Here is a 23,666-nt window from a genome sequence, read left to right as displayed (position 1 = left end):
ATGAATGAATGGATGGATGGATGGATGGATGGATGGATGAATGAATGACCTCCTGGGGGGGGTGGCCGCCTTCGGAAGAGGAGGAGGAGGAGCTTTGAGCCAATCCGGGCCCCGCCCACCCGCAGGCCCGGCCCCTATTGGCTCAGGCCCAGTCACGCGAGCCCCGCCCCCTCTAGGCCACGCCCTCTGTTGGCTCACGCCATGTAAGCCCCACCCCCTTTGGGCACAGCCGGCCCCCATTGGCTGACGCCCCGTCACGTGAGCCCCGCCCCTTCTAGGCCCCGCCCACCCTCAGACCCGGCCCCTATGGGCTCACGCCATGAGAACCCCGCCCCTTCTAGGCCCCGCCCACCCGGAGGACCCACCCCCATTGGCTCAGGCCTCCCGCGTGAGCCCGCCCCGAAGGCCACGCCGCTCTCAGGCCCCGCCTCCTCCAGACGGGGCCCCGCCCCTGTGTTGGCCCCGCCCCGTCAGACTCCGCCCCCTGCAGGCCCCGCCCCCGCTTTACTCCTCCCCCCGTAGACCCCAACCCCGCTTTACTCCTCCCCCTGTAGACCCCCGCCCACCCGCAGGCCCGGCTCCCATTGGGTCTCGCCCCTGTATAAGCCCCGCCTCCTGTACAGGCCCCGCCCCCCGCAGAGCCGGCTCTCGTTGGGTCCCTCCCCCTCCTTAGGCCCCGCCCTCTGTATAGGCCCCGCCCCACCAGACTCCTCTCCCCCTAAGCCCCGCCCTTCCAGGCCCGGCTCCCATTGGGTCCCGCCGCGCCAGACTCCGCCCCCCCAAGCCCCATCCCCTGTATAGGCCCCGCCTCCTGTAGGCCCGGCTCGCATTGGGCCCCGCCCCCCGTGCAGGCCCCTCCCCCTAGAGACCCCGCCCCTCAGTGGCAGGCTCCCATTGGGTCCCATCTCGTGTAGGCCCCGCCCCCTCCAGGCCCGGCTCCCACCGGGCCCCGCCCGTTCGGTGGGCCCCGCCCCCTTTAGGCCCCGCCCCCCCCAAGGCGGGCTCCCGTTGGGTCCCGCCCCGCCGGCCTCCGGCCCCTTAGGCCCCGCCCCCTTTGGACCCGGCTCCCATTGGGCCCCCGCCCCGGAGGACTCCTCCCCCTTCAGGCCCCGCCCCTCCAGGGCAGTCTCCCCCTGGGTCCCTCCCCCGCCAGGTTTCCGCCCCCTTTAGGCCCCTCCCCCTGCTTGGGCCCCGCCCCCTGTAGGTCCCGCCCCCTGCAGGTCCCGCCCCTTCAGGGGCAAACTCCCATTGGGCCCCGCCCCCTCCAGACCCCGCCCCCTCGCGTCCGGGCCGGGCTCCCATTGGGTCCCGCCCCCTTTAGGCCCCGCCCCCCGTGCGCCGGGCCGGCGGAGCGGGAGGGGAGGGGAGGAGAGGAGAGGGGAGGAGAGGAGAGGAGAGGAGGCCGGCCGCCCGCCCGCCCGTCGGTCGGTCGGTCGGTCCGTGGGTCGGTCGGTGGGTCGGTCGGTGGTCCCGGTGTCCGCAGCGCCCCCCTCCGGCCGCCCCCCCGGGCCCATGGAGGGGAACCGGGACGAGGCGGAGAAGTGCGTGGAGATCGGCCGGGCGGCGCTGCGGGCCGGGAACCGGCAGCGGGCCCTGCGCTTCCTCCGAAAGGCCCAGGCCCTCTACCCCAGCCCCGACAAGCAAGGTCAGGCACCGGGACCCCCGACCCCCGGGAGGACCCCCGGACGGACGGACGGACGGACGGACGGACGGACGGACGGGCTCGGCCCAGGCCCCCGACCCCGCCTCGGCCCTGCCCGGCCCGGCCCCGGCCTGCCCCTGGCCCCCTGGCCCCCTGACCCCTGACCCCTGACCCCTGGCCCTCGGCCCTCTCCCTGCTTCCCACCCCCTGCCCCTCTCCCCTGCCCCTCTCCCTGCTTCCCACCCCCTGCCCCTCTCCCTGCTTCCCACCCCCTGCCCCTCTCCCTGCTTCCCACCCCCTGCCCCTCTCTCCCTGCCCCCCTCCCTGCCCTTCTCTCCCTCTCCCTGCCTGCTCCTCTCCCTGCCCCTGTCCCCTGCCCTCTCATTCATTCATTCATCCATTCATTCATTCAATCGTATTTATTGAGCGCCTACTGTGCGCAGAGCACTGCACTGAGCGCTTGGGAAGTCCAGGCTGGCAACAGCTAGAGACGGCCCCTACCCGACAGCGGGCTCACAGGCCCTCTCCCCCTGCCCCCTGTCCCTCTCCCTGCTCCCTCCCTGCTTCCCTCCCCCTGCCCCTCTCCCTGCTCCCTCCCTGCTTGCCACCCCCTGCCCCTCTGCCTGCCCCTCTTTCCCCCTCCCTGTCCCTCTGCCTGCCCTTGCCCCTCTCCCCTGCCCCTCTCCCCTGCCCCTCTCTCCTGCCCCTCTCTCCCTGCCCCTCTCCCCAATCCCTCTCCCTGCCCCTCTCTGCCCCTCTCCCTGTCCCCTGCCCTTCTCTCCCTGTCCCTCTCCCTGTCCCTCTCCCTCTCCCTCTCCCTCTCCCTACCCCTCTCCCTATCCCTCTCCTTGTCCCCCTCTCTCCCTGCCCCTCTCTCCCTGCCCCTCTCTCCCTGCCCCTCTCCTCCTGCCCCTCTTCTCCTCCTGCCCCTCTCTCCCCACCCCCCATCCCCGGTGTATATATAATAATGGTATTTATTAATAATAATAATGGTATTTATTAAGCGCTTACTATGTGCAAAGCACTGTATATATGTACTATAGCTATCATTCCCTTTTTATTCGTATTCATGCCTCTTTTACTTGTTTTGGTGCATATATTGCTATAGTTCTATTGATGCCCCTCTTGTTTTGATGCGCGTACAGCTCTAATTCTATTTATATTAATGCCGGTTTCCTTCTTTTGATATTTACGCATATCTCCACAGTTCTACTTATTCATCATAATGCCTGCTCACTTGTTCTGATGTGTGTGCATGTGTGTGTGTATATATATATATCCTAATTCTATTGATTTCTATTAATGCCTCTCTTGTTTTGATGTGCGTACAGCTCTAATTCTATTTACATTAATGACGGTTTCCTTCTTTTGATATGTATACATATTTCCACAGTTCTACTTATTCATCATAATGCCTGCTCACTTGTTCTGATGTGTATATATATATATATATATATATATATATATATATATATACTAATTCTATTGATTTCTAATAATGCCTCTCTTGTTTTGATGTGCATGCAGCTCTAATTCTATTTATATTAATGCCGGTTTCCTTGTTTTGATATCCATACATATCTCCACAGTTCTATTTATTCATCATAATGCCTGCTCACTTGTTCTGATGTGTAGATATATATATATATATATATATACTAATTCTATTGATTTCTAATAATGCCTCTCGTTTTGATGTGCATGCAGCTCTAATTCTATTTATATTAATGCCGGTTTCCTTGTTTTGATATGTATACATATCTCCACAATTCTACTTATTCGTCATAATGCCTGCTCACTTGTTCTGATGTGTGTGCATGTGTGTATATATATATTCTGATTCTCTTTATTTCTATTGATGCCACCGATGCCGGTTGACTCGTTTTGCTGTGTGTCCGTCTCTGCCCTCTTCTAGCCTGTGAGCCGGCCGTGGGCAGGGATTGCTCATTTTTCCTGCCGAATTGGACTTTCCAAGCGTGGCAGGCCGAGCTTCCTGGAGCTGGACATTCGACCCCCGGGGTCCCCCACCACCACCAGCGCTTAGTACGCTGCCCGTCACCCACGGAGCGCTTAACAAATAGCAGGACTTCTTATTCCAAAGCCATTTTCTTCCCCCACAACCTCTGAGGCCTAGTCCAGGCCCAGAGCCTGCTGCCTATGCATTCAATCCTATTTACTGAGCGCTTACTATGTGCGGAGCACTGTGCTAAGCCCCGCTGCCCACCGAAGGAGCCCCACAGCCCTGCCTCTGCTTCCTGCCGGGCCCGGGTTACTGACGGTTATTATTAATCATTATTATTAAAATAATGGTAAAGATCAGGGTGGTATTTGTTAAGCGCTTACTATATGTCAGGCCCTGTACTAAGCGCAAAGGGGAGATACAAGCCCATCTGTTTGGACACAGCCCCTGCCCCACAGAATCATAATGATGGTATTTAAGCGCTCAGTACGTGCCAGGCTCCGTACTAAGCGCTGGGGGAGATACAAGCTCGTCTAGCTCATCCCACAGGATTATAATGATGGTATTTGTTAAGCGCTTACTATATGTCAGGCGCTGTACTAAGCGCTGGGGGAGATACAAGCTAGTCAGTTTGGACACAGCCCCTGCCCCACAGAATCATAATGATGGTATTTGTTAAGCGCTCACTACGTGCCAGGCCCTGTACTAAGCGCTGGGGGAGATGGAAGCTCATCTGGTTGGACACAGTCCTTGTCCCACAGAATAATAATAATAATAATAACCGTGTTAAGCGCTTACAAGGTGGCAGACCCTGTACTAAGCGCTGGGGGAGATACAAGCTCGTCTAGCTCATCCCACAGAATTATAATGATGGTATTTGTTAAGCGCTTACTATGTGCCAAGCCCTGTACTAAGCGCTGGGGAAGATACAAGCTCATCTTGTTGGACACAGTCCCTGTCCCACAGAATAATAATTAATAATGATAATACTAATAATTACCATATTTGTTAAGCGCTTACAGTGTGCCAAGCCCTGTACTAAGCGCTGGGGAAGATACAAGCTCATCTTGTTGGACACAGTCCCTGTCCCACAGAATAATAATTTATAATAATAATGATAATAATAATTACCGTGTTTGTTAAGCGCTTACAAGGTGGCAGCCGCTGTAGTAACCGATACAAGCTCATCTGGTTGGACACAGCCCCTGTCCCATGCAATAATAACGATGATGGTATTTATTAAGCGCTTACTATGTGCCAAGCCCTGTACTAAGCGCCGGGTGAGATACAAGCTCATCTGGTTGGACACAGTCCCCATCCCACAGAATAATAATAATAATAATAATAATAATAATAATAATAATAACTGTGTTTGTTAAGCGCTTACAAGCTGTAGTAACCGAAACAAGCTCATCTGGTTGGACACAGCCCCTGTACCACACAATAATAATGATGATGGTATTTGTTAAGCGCTTACTATGTGCCAGGCCCTGTACTAAGCGCCGGGTGAGATACAAGCTCATCTGGTTGGACACAGTCCCCATCCCACATAATAATAATAATAATAATAATAATAATAATAATAATAATAATAATAACCGTGTTTGTTAAGCACTTACAAGGTGACAGCCCCTGTAGTAACTGATACAAGCTCATCTGGTTGGACACAGCCCCTGTCCCACACAATAATAATGATGATGGTATTTGTTAAGCGCTTACTATGTGCCAGGCCCTGTACTAAGCGCCGGGGGAGATACAGGCTCATCTGGTTGGGCACAGTCCTCGTCCCACAGAATATTAATAATATTAATAATAATAATAACCGTGTTTGTTAAGCGCTTACAAGGTGGCAGCCCCTGTAGTAACCGGTACAAGCTCATCTGGTTGGACACAGCCCCTGTCCCACACAATAATGATGATGGTATTTGTTAAGTGCTTACTATGTGCCAGGCCCTGTACTAAGCGCCGGGTGAGATACAAGCTCATCTGGTTGGACACAGTCCCCGTCCCACAGAATATCATTATTATTATTATTATTATTATTATTATTAATAATAATAACCGTGTTTGCTAAGCGCTTACAAGGTGGCAGCCCCTGTAGTGACCGATACAAGCTCATCTGGTTGGACACAGCCCCTGTCCCACACAATAATGATGGTGGTATTTGTTAAGTGCTTACTATAATAATAATAATAATAATGGCATTTGTTAAGCACTTACAATAATAATAATGATAATAATGGCATTTGTTAAGCGCTTACCGTGTGCAGAGCACTGTTCTAAGCCCTAGGGAGGATACAAGGTGATCAGGTTGTCCCATGTGGGGCTCGCAGTCTTCATCCCCATTTTCCAGAGGAGGGAACTGAGGCCCAGAGAAGTGAAGTGACTTGGCCAAAGTCACCCAGCTTACAAGCGGCAGAGCCGGGATTCGAACCCGTGACCTCTGACTCCCAAGCCCGGGCTCTTCCCACTGAGCCACGCCGCTTCTGCTTCTCCGTGCCAGGCCCTGTACTAAGCGCCGGGGGAGATACAAACTATAGTCAGGTTGGCCACAGTCCCTGTCCCATGAGAGGCTCCCAGTCTCCGTCCCTTTTTTCCAGACGAGGGAACTGAGGCCCAGAGAAGCAAAGTGACTGGCCCAAGGTCACACAGCAGACGAGGGACAGAGCCGGGATTAGAACCCACGACCTGACCCCCAGGCCCCTGCTCTCTCCACTAGGCCGGGCTGTCACTTAAGCTCTTACTCTGCGGTCTGTATGTATTAATAATAATAATAATGATGATGGCATTTATTAAGCGCTTACTGTGTGCAAAGCACTGTTATGTAATGGCATTTATTAAGCGCTTATTACTACTACTACTAATAATAATGGCATTTGTTAAGCGCTTACTATGTGCAGAGCACTGTTCTAAGCGCTGGGGAGGTTACAAGGTGATCAGGTTGTCCCACGGGGGGCTCACGGTCTTAATCCCCATTTGACAGATGAGGTCACTGAGGCCCAGAGAAGTTAAGTGACTTGCCCAGATAATAATAATGATGGCATTTATTAAGCGCTTACTGTGTGCAAAGCACTGTTATGTAATGGCATTTATTAATCGCTTACTAGGTGCCGAGCACTGTTCTAAGCGCTGGGGAGGTTACAAGGTGATCAGGTTGTCCCACGGGGGGCTCACGGCCTTAATCCCCATTTGACAGATGAGGTCACTGAGGCCCAGAGAAGTTAAGTGACTTGCCCAGATAATAATAATGATGGCATTTATTAAGCGCTTACTATGTGCAAAGCACTGTTCCCTCTCGACCATGAGACTGTTTTAGACTGTGAGCCCACTGTTGGGTAGGGACTGTCTCTATAGGTTGCCAATTTGTACTTCCCAAGCGCTTAGTACAGTGCTCTGCACATAGTAAGCGCTCAATAAATACGATGGATGATGATGATGAGATCACTGTGGATAGGGTATGTTTACCCTTTATTGTTTATTGTGGGATTGTACTCTCCCAAGCGCTTAGTACAGTGCCCTGCACACAGCAAGCACTCAGTACATAGGATTGAATGAATGACTGTTGTACTCTCCCGAGAGCTTAGTACACGGTCAGCGCTCGAGAAATACAATAGAATGAATGAATATTATATTCTCCCAAGCGCTTATTACAGTGCTCCGCCCACAGTAAGCACTCAGTAAATACCACCGACTGACCGGCTCTGCGAGGCACTGCCGATGCAGTCCACCTACCCGGGTCATGGGTTCTAATCCTGGCTTCGCCCCTTGTTTGCCGTGTGACCCTGGGCAAGTGGCTTTACTCCCCTATGCCTCAGTTCCCTCATCTGTGAAATGGGGCTGAAGACCGTGAGCCCTGAGTGGGGCAGGGACTGCGTCTGACCTGATTGGCTTGGATCTCTGTTGCCAACTTGTACTTCCCAAGCGCTTAGTACAGTGCTCTGCACACAGTGAGCGCTCAATAAATACGACTGAATGAATGAATGAATCTACCCCAGTGCTGAGAAGAGTGCTTAGTAAGCGCATAACCAATGCCGTAATTAATTAAAAATAATAATAATAATAATGTTGGCATTTGTTAAGCGCTTACTATGTGCATAGCACTGTTCTAAGCGCTGGGGAGGATGCAGAGTGATCAGGTTGTCCCATGTGGGGCTCACAGTCTTAATCCCCATTTTACAGATGAGGTAACTGAGGCTCAGAGAAGTGAAGTGACTTGCCCAAGGTCACACAGCAGATACGTGGCAGAGCTGGGATTTGAACCCATGACCTCTGACTCCAAAGCCCAGGCTCTTTCCACTGAGCCACGCTGCTTCTCTTATTATTAATGAGTTATTATTATATCTATATATTATAGATATAGATATATAATATATAATATATATTATTATATAAATATCTGTTATTATTAACCTCATCAGGTTGGACACAGTTCATTCATTCAATCGTATTTATTGAGCACTTACTGTGTGCAGAGCACTGTACTAAGCGCTTGGGAAGTCCAAGTTGGCAACATCTAGAGACGGCCCCTACCCGACAGTGGGCTCACAGTCTAGAAGGGGGAGACAGACAACAAAACAAGACATATCAACAAAATAAAATGAATAGAATAAATATGTACAAATAAAATAGAGTAATAACTACGTTCAAACATATATACGTGTCCCAGGCTTAATCCCCATTTTGCAGGTGAGGTTGCAGAGAAGTGACTTGTCCAAGGTCACGCCGCTGGGACTAGAACCCAGGTTCTTGTGAGTTTCGGGCCCGCGCCCCAGCCATCGGGCCGTGCGGCTTCTCCATCTGCGAAACTCCATTTCCACGCGAGGAAATCAGTCGGTGGTATTTACTGAGCGTTTAATTGGGTGCAGGGCACTGTACTAAGCGCTTGGGAGCGTGCGATGCAACAGACTTGGCATATGTTGCCCGCTTGTACTTCCCAAGCACTTAGTACAGTGCTCTGCACACAGTAAGCGCTCAATAAATACGATTGATTGATTTGGCAGACACGTTCCCTGCCCACAAAATGCCTGTAGTCTAGAGAGAAGCCACTTCAGTTTCACTGTGTCTCTTTTTCCTCATCTGTAATCCGTAAAATAAGGATTAAATCCTGTTCCCTCCCCTGGGGCCTGCGAGCCCCATAGCGGGACAGGAACTCTGTCATCATCATCATCAATCGTATTTATTGAGCGCTTACTGTGTGCAGAGCACTGTACTAAGCGCTTGGGAAGTACAAATTGGCAACATATAGAGACAGTCCCTACCCAACAGTGGGCTCACAGTCTAAAAGGGGGAGACAGAGAACAAAACCAAACATACTAACAAAATAAAATAAATAGGATAGATATGCACAAGTAAAATAAATAGAGTAATAAATATGTACAAACATATATACAGGTCCTACCTGATGACCTTCTATCTACCCCGGTGCTCAGTAATAATAACAATAATAGCATTTATTAAGCGCTTACTATGTGCAAAGCACTGTTCCGAGCGCTGGGGAGGTTACAGTGTGATCAGGTTGTCACAGTCTTAATCCCCATTTTGCAGAAGAGGGAACTGAGGCCCAGAGAAGTGAAGTGACTCGCCCAAAGTCACACAGCTGACAAGTGGAGGAGCTGGGATTCGAACCCATGACCCTAGACTCCAAAGCCCGGGTTCTTTCCACTGAGCCACGCTGCTTTTCACAGTGGTTGGCACCTAGTAAACACTTAATAAATGCTCTTAATCTTTCAGTCTGGAAGGGGAAAATCCACTGTGTATTTCAGAGGCTATGCCTACCTTTTTTTTTTCCTTTTCTCGAAATGCTTTTAGACATTTTCCCATGTTCACGATAGATGCAAAGTCTGATTTCTAAACGGTTTTAATTTGTTTTTTTGTGTGTTTTTTTCCTCCCCCTTCCAAAGTGGGAAGGGACTGTAGATTGCAAAATCACCTTGGTAAAAGAAAAAAAAAAAATCTCCCTCACGGGGTCTGGTTTCTTTTAAAGCACGTGTGATGTGTAGTGATGGATTTCTGAGTTTGTTTTCCTTCTCTCCAAATGCTTTTAGACATTTTCCCATGTTCACGATAGGTGCAAAGTCTGATTTCTAAACGGTTTTAATTTGTTTTTTTTTTTTTTTGTTTTTTCCTCCCCCTTCCAAAGCGGGAAGGGACTGTAGATTGCAAAATCACCTTGGTATAAGAAAAAAAAAATCTCTCTCACGGGGTCTGGTTTCTTTTAAAGCACGTGTGATGTGTAGTGATGGATTTCTGAGTCAGATGAATCTTGTATACCTTTCCGTTGTTTTTACTTCATGGGTTTAGCTGGTGCAGATGCCGTTTCTCTTCAGTGTCGCACTGTCCTTTCCTCGAGAAGAAAATGGTTAAATTACCGAACAGAAGGGAGGCCGTTGCTCATAACTAGAGAATATTTCCCCCCGTTTATTGGGCTGGGTGGAATTGGCGTAGTACGGAAGGCCTGGTTCTAAACTATTTATCTTCCATCTAATCCAGTGCTTCGTACAAGGCTTAGCACGTAGCGCTTAACAAAACCACAGTCATTACTCTTACTGTGGCATTTGAGGATGATCAAATTAGGTTATTATTATTATTATTATCCTGGGGTTTAAAGTGCTCGCTTGTCCCAAGCGCCGTTCGAAGCACTGGAGTAGATCCGAGTTAAGCGCGTCAGACACCGACATGGAGTCCACAGTCCAAGTAGGAGGGATGACAGTGCTAAGCGCTTAGTACAGTGCTCTGCACACGGTGAGCGCTCAATAAATGGATTGATGATGACAGGTGTTGACTCCTCCTTTTACAGCGGAGGAAACCGAGGCCCAGAAAAGTGACTAGCCCAAGGTCACTCGGCGGGCCAGTGGCAGAGCCGGGTCCTCCGAGTCCCGGATTCTCAGACCCCGGGCTTTTTCCACCAGGCCCCGTTGCTTCCCGGTTGTATTCTGAGGCGCGCTTCTGAGGATGCCCCTTTCTAATAATAATAATAATAATAATAATAATAATGGCATTTATTAAGTGCTTACTATGTGCAAAGCACTGTTCTGAGTGCTGGGGAGGTTACAAGGTGATGAGGTGGTCCCACGGGGGGCTCCCAGTCTTCATCCCCATTTTCCAGATGAGGGAACTGGGGCCCAGAGAAGTGAAGTGACTTGCTCAGTCACACAGCTGACAAGTGGCGGAGCCGGGATTTGAACCCGTGACCTCTGACTCCAAAGCCCGGGCTCTTTCCACTGAGCCACGCTGCTTCCCCTAATGATGGCATTTGTTAAGCGCTTACTATGTGCCAAGCACTGTTCTAAGCGCTGGGGAGGTAACAAGGCGATCAGGTTGTCCCACAGGGGGCTCACAGTCTCAATTCCCATTTTACAGATGACTGAACTGAGGCCCAGAGAAGTGAAGTGACTTGCCCCAAGTCACACAGCTGGCGGGTGGCGGAGGCGGGATTTGAACCCACGACCTCTGAGTCCGAAGCCCGGGCTCTTTCCACTGAGCCACGCTGCTTCTCTTGGATGCTGGGGTGAGGGGCGGGGGCGAGGGGCTTCCTTCCCCATGGGGCCCAGTTAGTGGCCAGATCTCTATATGTTGCCCCCTTGTACTTCCCAAGCGCTTAGTACAGTGCTCTGCACACAGTAAGCGCTCAATAAATACGATTGAATGAATACCCCCACTGTCATTTCCTCAGCAGCGGCGTATTTTGAGCCCCGACGGTGTGCGGAGCCTACGGGAACCGTAAGGATTTAGTGACTTCCTTTTATAAACTGGATCAGCCTAGACCAGACCTGCCGCGTTTGGAAAGCGCAGGGAGTCAGAGGGCCTGGGTTCTAATCCCGGCTCCGCCACGTGCCCGTTGGGAGACCTCGGGTCAGTCGCTTAGCTGGCTCTGTGCCTCGGTTGCCTCATCTGAAAATGAGGATTTAATACTCGCTCTCCGTGTCCCGTTAGACTGTGAGCCACAGGGACCATGCCTGATGCGATTGTATCGTTTCTACCCCAGGGCTTGACCCAAAATAAGCACCTGGCAAGCGCCACTGCTATTCTAAAGCGCGGCTCATCGCCGTTACAGTCTTGACTTCCTTCTTGGCTATTCACAGAGGCGCATTCTTTTTTTATCCCCTTTTTTTCCCTTCAAGGCCCTGCTGAGAGCTCACCTCCTCCAGGAGGCCTTCCCAGACTGAGCCCCTTCCTTCCTCTCCCCCTCATCCCCCTCTCCATCCCCCCATCTTACCTCCTTCCCTTCCCCACAGCACCTGTATATATGTATATATGGTTGTACATATTTATTACTCTATTTCTTTATTTATTTATTTTACTTGTACATATCTATTCTATTTATTTGATTTTGTTAGTATGTTTGGTTTTGTTCTCTGTCTCCCCCTTTTAGACTGTGAGCCCAATGTTGGGTAGGGACTGTCGCTATATGTTGCCAACTTGTACTTCCCAAGTGCTTAGTACAGTGCTCTGCACATAGTAAGCGCTCAATAAATATGATTGATTGATTGATTGATTTATCAATAATGATAATGGTGTCTGTCTAAGCACTCGGAGCCAGGCCCTGAAGTCTAGACTGTGAGCCCGTTGTGGGCAGGGATTGTCCTTCTTAATTGCTGAATTGTACTTTCCAAGTGCTTAATACGGTGCTCTGCACACAGTAAGCGCTCCATAAATACGATTGAATGAATGATACAAGACAGTCAGATCAACAGTCTCATCACCATTACAGTCTTGACTTCCTTCTTGGCTATTCACAGAGACACATTCTTTTTTTATCAATAATAATAATGGTGTCTGTCTAAGCACTCGGAGCCAGGCCCTGAAGTCTAGACTGTGAGCCCATTGTGGGCAGGGATTGTCCCTCTTTATTGCTGAATTGTACTTTCCAAGCGCTTAGTACGGTGCTCTGCACACAGTAAGCGCTCCATAAATATGATCAAATGAATGATACAAGACAGTTAGATCAACAGTCTCATCGCCGTTACAGTCTTGACTTCCTTCTTGGCTATTCACAGAGCCACATTCTTTTTTTATCAATAATAATAATGGTGTCTGTCTAAGCACTTGGATCCAAGCCTTGAAGTCTAGACTGTGATCCTGTTGTGGGCAGGGATTGTCCCCCTTTATTGCTGAATTGTACTTTCCAAGCGCTTAGTACGGTGCTCTGCACACAATAAGCGCCCCATAAATACGATCGAATGAATGATACAAGACAGTCAGATCAACAGTCTCATCACCATTACAGTCTTGACTTCCTTCTTGGCTATTCCCAGAGCCACATTCTTTTTTTATCAATAATAATAATGGTGTCTGTCTAAGCACTAGGAGCCAAGCCCTGAAGTCTAGACTGTGAGCCCGTTGTGGGCAGGGATTGTCCCGCTTTATTGCTGAATTGTACTTTCCAAGCGCTTAGTACGGTGCTCTGCACACAGTAAGCGCTCTATAAATACGATCAAATGAATGATACAAGACAGTCATCAGATCAACAGGCAGTTTTTAAAACAGATGGACTGCTCATGTCTCTAAAGCATGTCTCAGCGCTGTTACAGTCTTGACTTCTCCATTTATTTATTTATTTATTTATTTATTTTACTTGTACATATCTATTCTATTTATTTTATTTTGTTAATATGTTTTGTTTTGTTCTCTGTCTCCCCCTTTTAGACTGTGAGCCCACTATTGGGTAGGGACTGTCTCTAGATGTTGCCAACTTGTACTTCCCAAGCGCTTAGTACAGTGCTCTGCATACAGTAAGTGCTCAATAAATGCGATTGATGATGATGATGATGATGATGATGACTTCCTTCTTGGCTATTCACAGAGACATATTCTTTTTTATCAGTAATAATAATAATGGTGTCTGTCTAAGCACTCGGAGCCAAGCCCTGAAGTCTAGACTGTGAGCCCGTTGTGGGCAGGGATTGTCCCTCTTTATTGCTGAATTGTACTTTCCAAGCGCTTAGTACGGTGCTCTGCACACATAAGCGCTCTATAAATACGATCAAATGAATGATACAAGACAGTCGTCAGATCAACAGGCAGTTTTTAAAACAGACGGACTGCACATGTCTCTAAAGCGTTTCTCATCACCGTTACAGTCTTGACTTCCTTCTTGGCTATTCACAGAGACACATTCTTTTCTATCAATAATAATAATAACGGTGTCTGTCTAAGCACTCGGAGCCAGGCCCTGAAGTCTAGACTGTGAGCCCGTTGTGGGCAGGGATTGTCCCTCTTTATTGCTGAATTGTACTTTCCAAGCGCTTATTCATTCATTCATTCATTCATTCAGTCGTATTTATGGAGCGCTTACTGTGTGCAGAGCACTGTACTAAGCTCTTGGGAAGTACAAGTAAGTGCTCCATAAATACGATCGAATGAATGATACAACACAGATCAACAAGCAGCTTTTAAAACAGATGGCGTACAAAGAACAGACGTATTGTTTGACGTGACGCTAACGATGGAACAAGGGAGAACAGAGCTATAAAACTCTAAGGACGGAAGCCACCAGCGTAGTGTGGCCTAGTGGAAAGCGCTCGGTCCTGGGAGCCAGAAGACCTGGGTTCTAATTCCGCTCTGCCACTTGCCTGCTCTTTGACCTCTGGCAAATCATTTCCCTGTTCCCCGGTTTTCTCATCTGTAGAATGGGGATTAACTACCTGGGGTCATCCCCCCTTGATGGTGAGCCTCGCTTGGGACGGAGAGGGACTGTCTCCAACCTGATGATCCTGTAATAATAATAATGATAATGACGGTATTTGTTAAGCGCTTACTATGTGCAAAGCACCGTTCTAAGCGCTGGGGAGGTTACAAGGTGATCAGGTCCATCCCCCCCATCTTACCTCCTTCCCTTCCCCACAGCACCTGTAAATATGTATATGTGTTTGTACATATTTGTTACTCTATTTATGTATTTTACTTGTACATATCTATTCTATTTATTTTATTTTGTTAGTACGTTTGGTTTTGTTCTCCGTCTCCCCCTTTTAGACGGTGAGCCCACTGTTGGGTAGGGACTGTCTCTATATGTTGCCAACTTGTACTTTCCAAGCACTTAGTACAGTGCTGTGCACATAGTAAGCGCTCAGTAAATACGATTGATGATGATGATGATCAGGTTGTCCCACGGGGGGCTCACAGTTTTAATCCCCATTTTACAGATGAGGTCACTGAGGCACAGAGAAGTTAAGTGGCTTGCCCAAGGTCACACAGCTGACAGGGGCGGAGCCGGGATTTGAACCCGTGACCTCTAACTCCAAAGCCCGGGCTCTCTCCACTGAGCCACGCTGTGTTCACCCCAGCGCTTAGTACAGCGCTTGGCACATAGTAAGCGCTTAACGAATTCCCTTATTTTTATTGTTACTACTACCACCATCAAATCAAAAATATGCTCCGTGTCCTATAACATCGGCAGAGTGGTGAGTGGTTCAGAGACACACAGTGATGGACATTTTCCGCTGGAAATTCCTATATTATGGCACTGGCCATCACTAAATGTCGGATTGAATCCGTGGCTCCTTTGGCCCCGTTGGAATGGCGAGGCCAATTCTCTACCAATCGATCATTCTTTCATTCATTCTTATTTATTGAGCTCTTATCATCATCAATCGTATTTATTGAGTGCTTACTATGTGCAGAGGACTGTACTAAGCACTTGGGAAGTGCAAATTGGCAACATATAGAGACAGTCCCTACCCAACAGTGGGCTCACAGTCTAAAAGGGGGAGACAGAGAACAAAACCAAACATACTAACAAAATAAAATAAATAGGATAGATATGTACAAGTAAAATAAATAAATAGAGTAATAAATATGTACAAACATATATACAGATATACAGTTATATGTACAGCTTATTGTGTGCAGAGCAATGTAATAAGCGCTTGGAAGAGTAAACTGGAACAATAAAGAGACCCATTCCATGCCCACCAGAAGCTTACAGTCTAGAGCAATCGCTCAATTGTGTGGAGTGCTTATTGTGTACAGAGCACTGTACTGAGCACTTGGGGGAGATTAATGCAAGGAGCTTGCAGGGGGAGACAGATATTAAAATAGATTAGGGTTTGGGATAGAGTGTAAGTATATAGTTATATGCTACTATATATATGTATATGCCACTTATCCGCTGTGTGACCTTGGGCAAGTCACTTCATCATCATCATCATCATCAATCGTATTTATTGAGCGCTTACTATGTGCAGAGCACTCTACTAAGCGCTTGGGAAGTACAAATTGGCAACACATAGAGACAGTCCCTACCCAACAGCGGGCTCACAGTCTAAAAGGGGGAGACAGAGAACAAAACCAAACATACTAACAAAATAAAATAAATAGGATAGATATGTACAAGTAAAATAAATAAATAAATAAATAGAGTAATAAATATGTACAAACATATATACATATATACAGGTGCTGTGGGGAAGGGAAGGAGGTAAGATGGGGGGGATGGAGAGGGGGACGAGGGCCTTCGGGGGACTTCACTTCTCTGGGCCTCAATTAGTCCCTTTTAGACCGTGAGCCCACTGTCGGGTAAGGAACTGTCGCTATATGTTGCCAACTTGTACTTCCCAAGCGCTTAGTACAGTGCTCTGCACACAGTAAGCGCTCAATAAATACGATTGATGATGATGATGATCTGTAAAATGGGCATCAAGATTGTAAGCTCCGTGTGGGACACAGACTGTGTCCAACTTGATTACCTTGCATCTACTCTCCCCCTTCTAGACCGCGAGCCCACTGTTGGGTAGGGACCGTCTCTATATGTTGCCAACTTGGACTTCCCAAGCGCTTAGTACAGTGCTCCACACACAGTAAGCGCTCAATAAATACGGTTGATTGATTGATCTGCTCTAGTGCTTCACCCGTCTCCACGTTTGGTTCTGTTGTCCGCCTCCCCCTTCTAGACTGTGAGCCCGTTGTCGGGTAGGGACCGTCTCTAGATGTTGCCGGTTTGTACTTCCCAAGCGCTCAGTACAGCGCTCCGCACACAGGAAGCGCTCAGTAAATACAACTGACTGACTAGTCCCCTCTCAGGGTGGCGCCTGGGGAGTTTCCAGGCCTCTGCCAGTCTCGGCTACGGGAGGGAGAGTCAAGCAGAGGCCCGGGAGGGCGTCGAGGGCGGGCTTCCCGAGTTTATTGCGCGGAAAGAAGCGCTTCCCGCTTCCCGATTTTTCCCAGGAAAACTCTGTGGATCCACTACCAGATGGAGAGCGGGGCCTCCGGGGAGAGATGCGCCCGTGGCGTCGCTACGGGTCGGAAACGACTCGGCGGCGTTTAAGACGAGACCGTCACTCTTAAGAGAGCTTTACGCTTATTTCACCGCAGTGAATATTGAGCAGACGCCAAGTCCCGTACAGTAAGTAGTAATTGTGGTGATTGTTAGGCGCTTACTATGTGGCAGGCACTGTACTAAGCGCCGGGGAAGATTCCTGCTGATCGGGTCCCAAATGGAGCTCACAGTCTAAAGACGGAGAGCAGGTGTTGAATCCCCATTTTGCAGATGAGGGAACTGCGGCCCTAGAGAATAATAATAATAATAATCCTACTTGTTAAGCACTTTCCCTGTGCCAAGCCCTGTTCTGAGCAATCAATCGTATTTATTGAGCGCTTACTCTGTGCAGAGCACTGTACTAAGCGCTTGGGAAGTCCAAGTTGGCAACATACAGAGACAGTCCCTACCCAACATCATCATCATCACCAATCGTATTTATTGAGCGCTTACTATGTGCAGAGCACTGTACTAAGCGCTTGGGAAGTCCAGGTTGGCAACATATAGAGACAGTCCCTACCCAACATCATCATCATCATCAATCGTATTTATTGAGCGCTTACTATGCGCAGAGCACTGTACTAAGCGCTTGGGAAGAACAAATTGGCAACATATAGAGACGGTCCCTACCCAACAGTGGGCTCACCGTCTAAAAGGGGGACACAGAAAACAAAACCAAACATACTAACAAAATAAAATAAATAGGATAGATATGTACAAGTAAAATAAATAAATAGAGTAATAAATATGTACAACCATATATACAGGTGCTGTAGGAAAGGGAAGCACTGGGGTAGCTACAAGTTAATAGGTTGGACACAGTCCCTGTCCCACACGGGGCTCACAGTCTTCATCCCCATTTTACAGACGAGCTAACCGAGGCCCAGAGAAGTGAAGGGACTTGCCCAGGGTCGCACAGCAGAAAAGGGCAGAGTGGGCTTAGAAGTCAGGTCCTTCTGATTCCCGGGCCCACTCTCTATCCATCCAAGACCAGCCGCAGGGGGGTCCAGCCGGGATGGGGGTCATCATCATCATCAACCGTATTTATTGAGCGCTTACTGTGTGCAGAGCACTGTACTAAGCGCTTGGGAAGTACAAATTGGCAACATATAGAGACAATCTAACAATCACGGGGGACTCTGTCCGACGTCAGGGAGTGAAGACCTAGATGCCAAGAGCAACAGAGAGGTCACCCATTCGTCCTTCATTAGGCCGCTGGTACTTCAGGGAAAAGAAAAATGGCCAGGAACTGTACGGAGCTATTTTTTGAGCGCTTGCTGTGTGCTAAGCACTCGGGAGAGGACGGTACAACAGAGTGGGCGGACACGTTCCCCGCCCACAGCGAGCCTCCCTAGAAACGTCCGTGGATTGCCAACGGCTGGATCGTGGCGGACGTTTCCCCTTATTTATTTATTTGGACTAATGCCTGTCTCCCCCTCTAGACTGTAAGCTCGCTGTGGGCAATCAATGAGTCGTATTTATTGAGCGCTTACCGCGTGCTGTACTGAGCGCTTGGGAAGTCCAAGTTGGCAACATCTAGAGACGGTCCCTACCCGTCTGTCGGGTAGGGACCGTCTCTAGATGTTGCCAACTTGGACTTCCCAAGCGCTTAGTACAGTGCTCTGCACACAGTAAGCGCTCAATACATACGATTGATGATGATGATGATGACAGTGGGCTCACAGTCTAGTAGGGGGAGACAGAGAAAGAGACAGAGACAGGCAACGCACCTCTTTATTGTCGTACTCTCTCAAGCGCTTAGTACAGCGCTCTGCACACAGTAATCACTCAATAAAGGCGATTGAATGAAAGCAGTTTGTTCCGTTCCCGAACCAGCCCTTCTCCGCCTGCCCTCTATCAATTAATTAATCGATGACATTTGCCAAGCGCTTGCCGGCTGCAGAACACTGTACTAAGCGCTTGGGACAGTTCAGTACAACAGATTTGGTAGACATGATGCCCACCGTTGGGTAGGGACCGTCTCTATATGTTGCCAATTTGTACTTCCCAAGCGCTTAGTACAGTGCTCTGCACATAGTAAGCGCTCAATAAATACGATTGATGATGATCCCTGCCTACAAGGAGCTTGGCTTAGTGGAAAGAGCCCGGGCTTTGGAGTCAGAGGTCACGGGTTTGAATCCCGGCTCTGCCACCTTGTCGGCTGGGTGACTTTGGGCGAGCCGCTTCACTTCCCTGGGCCTCAGTTGCCTCGTCTGTCAAATGGGGACTAAGACTGTGAGTCCCGCGTGGGAAGACCTGATATCCTTGTATCTACCCCAGCGCTTAGAACGGTGCTTGGCACATAGTAAGCGCCTAACAAATACCATCATTATTATTATTATTATTATTATATTATTATTATTATTATAGTCTACAGGGAGGGGCTTACAGTGTCTCCCCTCAATTATTCCTTGTTTCTAGGGTATTTTGCTGCTCCTCTGGACACCCAACTGAGCGCCCCTCCGCTCTCTCCCTCCCCTCTCTCCCCAGGGCTCACCAGATGTAGTAAGCACTTGGAAGAATTCAGTCGCATTTACTGTGGGCAAAGCACTGTACTAAGCGCTCAGAAATACAGTTCGAGTAGGTAGATGCATTCCCTGCCCGCCATGGGTTTACAGTCTAGAGGGGGAGACAGACATTCATAAGAAAATTGGATAATATCTGTAATTTAGACTGTGAGCCCCCTTTTAGACTGGGAGCCCACTGTTGTGTAGGGACCGTCTCTATATGTTGCCAACTTGGACTTCCCAAGCGCTTAGTACAGTGCTCTGCACACAGTAAGCGCTCAATAAATACGATTGATTGATTGTAATTTGTAGTTCATTCATTCAGTCGTATTTATTGAGCGCTTACTGTGTGCAGAGCACTGTACTAAGCGCTTGGGAAGCACAAGGTGTAGTTAGGTACCTAAGTGCTGTGGGGCGATATTCCAAATACCCAAAAGTAACAGATCCAAGTGCAAGTTCATTCGATCATATTTATTGAGCGCTTTAGTGTGTGCAGAGCACTGTACTGAGCGCTTGGAAAATACAATTAAAGAAGCAGCATGGCTCAATGGAAAGAGCCCGGGCTTTGGAGTCAGAGGTCATGGGTTCAAACCCCGGCTCTGCCAACTGTCAGCTGTGTGACTTCGGGCAAGTCACTTCACTTCTCTGTGCCTCAGTTACCTCATCTGGAAAATGGGGATGAAGCCTGTGAGCCCCCCGTGGGACAACCTGATCACCTTGTATCCCCCTCCAGCGCTTAGAACAGTGCTTTGCACGTAGTAAGTGCTTAACAAATGCCATTATTATTATTATTATGTGTGACTTCGGGCAAGTCACTTGACTTCTCTGTGCCTCAGTTACCGCATCTGGAAAATGGGGATGAAGACTGTGAGCCCCCCGTGGGGCAACCTGATCACCTTGTATCCCCCTCCGGCGCTTAGAACAGTGCTTTGCACATAGTAAGCGCTTAACAAATGCCATTATTATTATTATGATTATTATGTGTGACTTCGGGCAAGTCACTTGACTTCTCTGTGCCTCAGTTACCGCATCTGGAAAATGGGGATGAAGACTGTGAGCCCCCCGTGGGACAACCCGATCACCTTGTAACCTCCCCAGCACTTAGAACAGTGCTTTACACATAGTAAGCGCTTAATAAATGATATCATAATAAATGCTATCATACAATTCAGCAACAAATAGAGACAATCCCTGCCCACAATGGGCTCACAGTCTAAAAGGGGGGAGACAGACATCAAAACAAGTAAACAGGCCTCAATAACAGTGCTTGGCACATAGTAAGCGCTGAACAAATGGCATCATTATTATCATTCATGGCATCAGGGTGAATAAATAGAATTAGAATATATATACACACAGCAGAACAAGGAAAACTGGCATTAATGTAAATAAATAGAATTATCGATATGTACAGATATACACAAGTGCCGTGGGGCGGGGCGATGGGGCCTCAATAGCAGTGCTTGGCACATAGTAAGCGCTGAACAAATGGCATCATTATTATCATTCATGGCATCAGGGTGAATAAATAGAATTAGAATATATATACACACAGCAGAACAAGGAAAACTGGCATTAATGTAAATAAATAGAATTATAGATATGTACAGATATACACAAGTGCCGTGGAGCAGAGGAAAAGGGGGGCTCAGTCTGGGAAGGCCTCACTTTCTAGACTGTAAGCCCACTGTCGGGTAGGGACCGCCTCTCTATGTCGCCAACTTGGACTTCCCAAGCGCTTAGTACAGTGCTGTGCACACAGTAAGCGCTCAAGAAATACGATTGAATGAATGAATGAAGAGGGGGGCCTTCAGTGGGGCTCCGAAACGGGGAACTGTGCTTGTTTGGCAGATTTGAGGAGGGAGGGCTAGTGCAGATCAACAGAGTTGGTAGACACATTCCCTGCCTACAATGGGCTTACTACAGTCTAGAGGGGGAGACACTCATTCATAAACAAAAATGGACAATATCTATAATTTAGAGATAGGTACCTAAATGCTGTGGGGGCAGATTCCAAATGCCCAAAGGTGACAGATCCAAATGCAAGTACAGTTCAGCAGAGTTGGTAGATACATTCCCTGCCTACAATGGGCTTACAGTCTAGAGGGGGAGACACTCATTCATAAACAAAAATGGACAATATCTATAATTTATAGATAGGTACCTAAATGCTGTGGGGCAGATTCCAAATGCCCAAAGGTGACAGATCCAAATGCAAGTACAGTTCAGCAGAGTTGGTAGACACATTCCCTGCCTACAATGAGCTTACAGTCTGGAGGGGGAGACACTCATTCATAAACAAAAATGGACAATATCTGTAATTTATAGATAGGGACCTAAATGCTGTGGGGGCAGATTCCAAATGCCCAAAGGTGACAGATCCAAATGCAAGTACAGTTCAGCAGAGTTGGTAGCCACATTCCCTGCCCGCAATGAGATTACAGTCTAGCGCCAAGCTACAGTATCTGATAGCAGACCAACTGCTTCCGAACATCTCTTCTCCCCATCAAGGCCCTTTAAAATCTTTTTTTTTTCTACATTATCGGCTTTCTGGAGTCAAGCCTTCAGTCTGAGCCCCCTTTTTCCTCTCCTCCTCCCCATCGCCCCGGCCCTACCCCCTTCCCCTCCCCACAGCGCCTGTATATATGTTTGGACAGATTTATTACTCTATTTATTTTACTTGTCCAAATTTACTATTCTATTTATTTTGTTAATGATGCACATCTAGCTCTATTTCTGTTTATTCTGATGCCTTGACACCCGTCCGTGTGTTTTGTTTTGTTGTCTGTCTCCCCCTTCTAGACTGTGAGCCAGTTGTCGGGTAGGGACCGTCTTTGTATGTTGCCGACTTCTACTTCCCAAGCGCCCAGTACAGTGCTCTGCACACAGTAAGCGCTCAATAAATACGATCGAATGAATGAAGCCTTCAGGCAGCTGTAGAGAAGCAGCGTGGCCTTCTGAGTAGGTCAGAGTCCTGGAAGGACCCGAGTTCTAATCCTGCCGCTCGTCTGTTGTGTGGCCTTGGGCAAGTCACTTCATTTATCCGTACCTCGGTTACCGCATCTGTAAAATGGGGATTCGTTCATTCGATCGTTGAACGCTTACTATGTGCAGAGCACTGTACTAAGCGCTTGGGAAGTACACGTCGGCAACATATAGAGGCGGTCCCTACCCGACAACGGGCTGACGTTTGAGACTGTGAGCCCCACGTGGGACAGGAGTTGTGTCCAACCTGATTAACTTGTATCTCCTCCCCTACTTGGGACAGTGCTTCGCATTTTATTAGTGCTTAACAAATCCCATTAAAAAAGGATTTTTTTTCTCCCAAATAATAATAATTATAAAAATGACATGTGTTAAGCGCTCACTTGGATCGGGTTGGACACAGTCCCTGTCCCATGTGGGGCTCACAGTCTCAATCCCCACTTTCCAGGTGAGGCGACTGAGGCCTAGAGAAGCAGAGTGACTCACCCAAGGTCCCACAGCAGACAGGTGGCAGAGCCGGGATTAGAACCCATGACCGTCTAATTCCCAGGCCCGGGCTCTGGCCAGTAGGCCAGGCTGCAACCCCAAAGCGGTTGGCGTTATAACAGGCCGCACCTTTTCTTTCCCCTTCCAGATGCAGAGTGATTGAAATGTATTCCGAATTTAGGTCAGGTTTTCAAACGAGGGCATTGCAGGATCAGGCTGTGAGGTGTGTTAGCCAAGGACGAGAAGAACCCATTCATTCAGTCGTATTTAGTGAGCGCTTACTGTGTGCAGAGCACTGGACTAAGCGCTTGGGAAGTCCAGGTTGGCAACATACAGAGACGGTCCCTACCCAACAGCGGGCTCACAGTCTAGAAGTGGCGGGGACAGACAACAAAACATATTAACAAAATAAAATCAATCAACCAGTTGTATTTATTGAGCGCTTACCGTGTGCAGAGCAGTGTACTAAGCGCTTGGGAAGTACAGGTTGGCAACATACAGAGACGGTCCCTACCCAACAGCGGGCTCACAGTCTAGAAGGGGGGGACAGACAACAAAACCAAACGTATTAACAAAATAAAATCAATCAATCAATCGTATTTATTGAGTGCTTACTGTGTGCAGAACACTGTACTAAGCGCTTGGGAAGTACAAGATGGCAACATACAGAGACGGTCCCTACCCAACAGCGGGCTCACAGTCTAGAAGGGGGAGACAGACAACAAAAACCAAACATATTAACAAAATAAAATCAATCAACCAATCGTATTTATTGAGTGCTTACTGTGTGCAGAGCACTGTACTAAGCGCTTGGGAAGTACAAGCTGGCAA

General features: G+C 48.6%; 1 protein-coding gene across 2 annotated transcripts in view; it reads left to right on the top strand.

Moving 5' to 3' along the window:
* Window positions 1-1,454: 1,454 nt before the first annotated feature.
* The window catches only part of DNAJB14 (DnaJ heat shock protein family (Hsp40) member B14), a 67,608-nt gene continuing 45,396 nt past the window's right edge, over window positions 1,455-23,666 (top strand). Inside the window, exon 1 of one of the 2 annotated variants that reach the window (XM_038769348.1) lies at window positions 1,455-1,645. In XM_038769348.1, coding sequence (XP_038625276.1) covers window positions 1,513-1,645 — 133 coding nt within the window. In that variant the 5' untranslated portion in view covers window positions 1,455-1,512. Of the gene's footprint in view, window positions 1,646-16,879; window positions 16,945-23,666 lie in introns of those variants that run through there. The other variant, XM_038769349.1, reaches the window with a different exon arrangement.

This window comes from Tachyglossus aculeatus, chromosome X5 (genome assembly GCF_015852505.1).
Source record: "Tachyglossus aculeatus isolate mTacAcu1 chromosome X5, mTacAcu1.pri, whole genome shotgun sequence".
NCBI classification, from domain to species: domain Eukaryota; kingdom Metazoa; phylum Chordata; class Mammalia; order Monotremata; family Tachyglossidae; genus Tachyglossus; species Tachyglossus aculeatus.
Note: the sequence above shows the minus strand (reverse complement) of the source record. Positions and strands in the feature narration are given on the sequence as shown.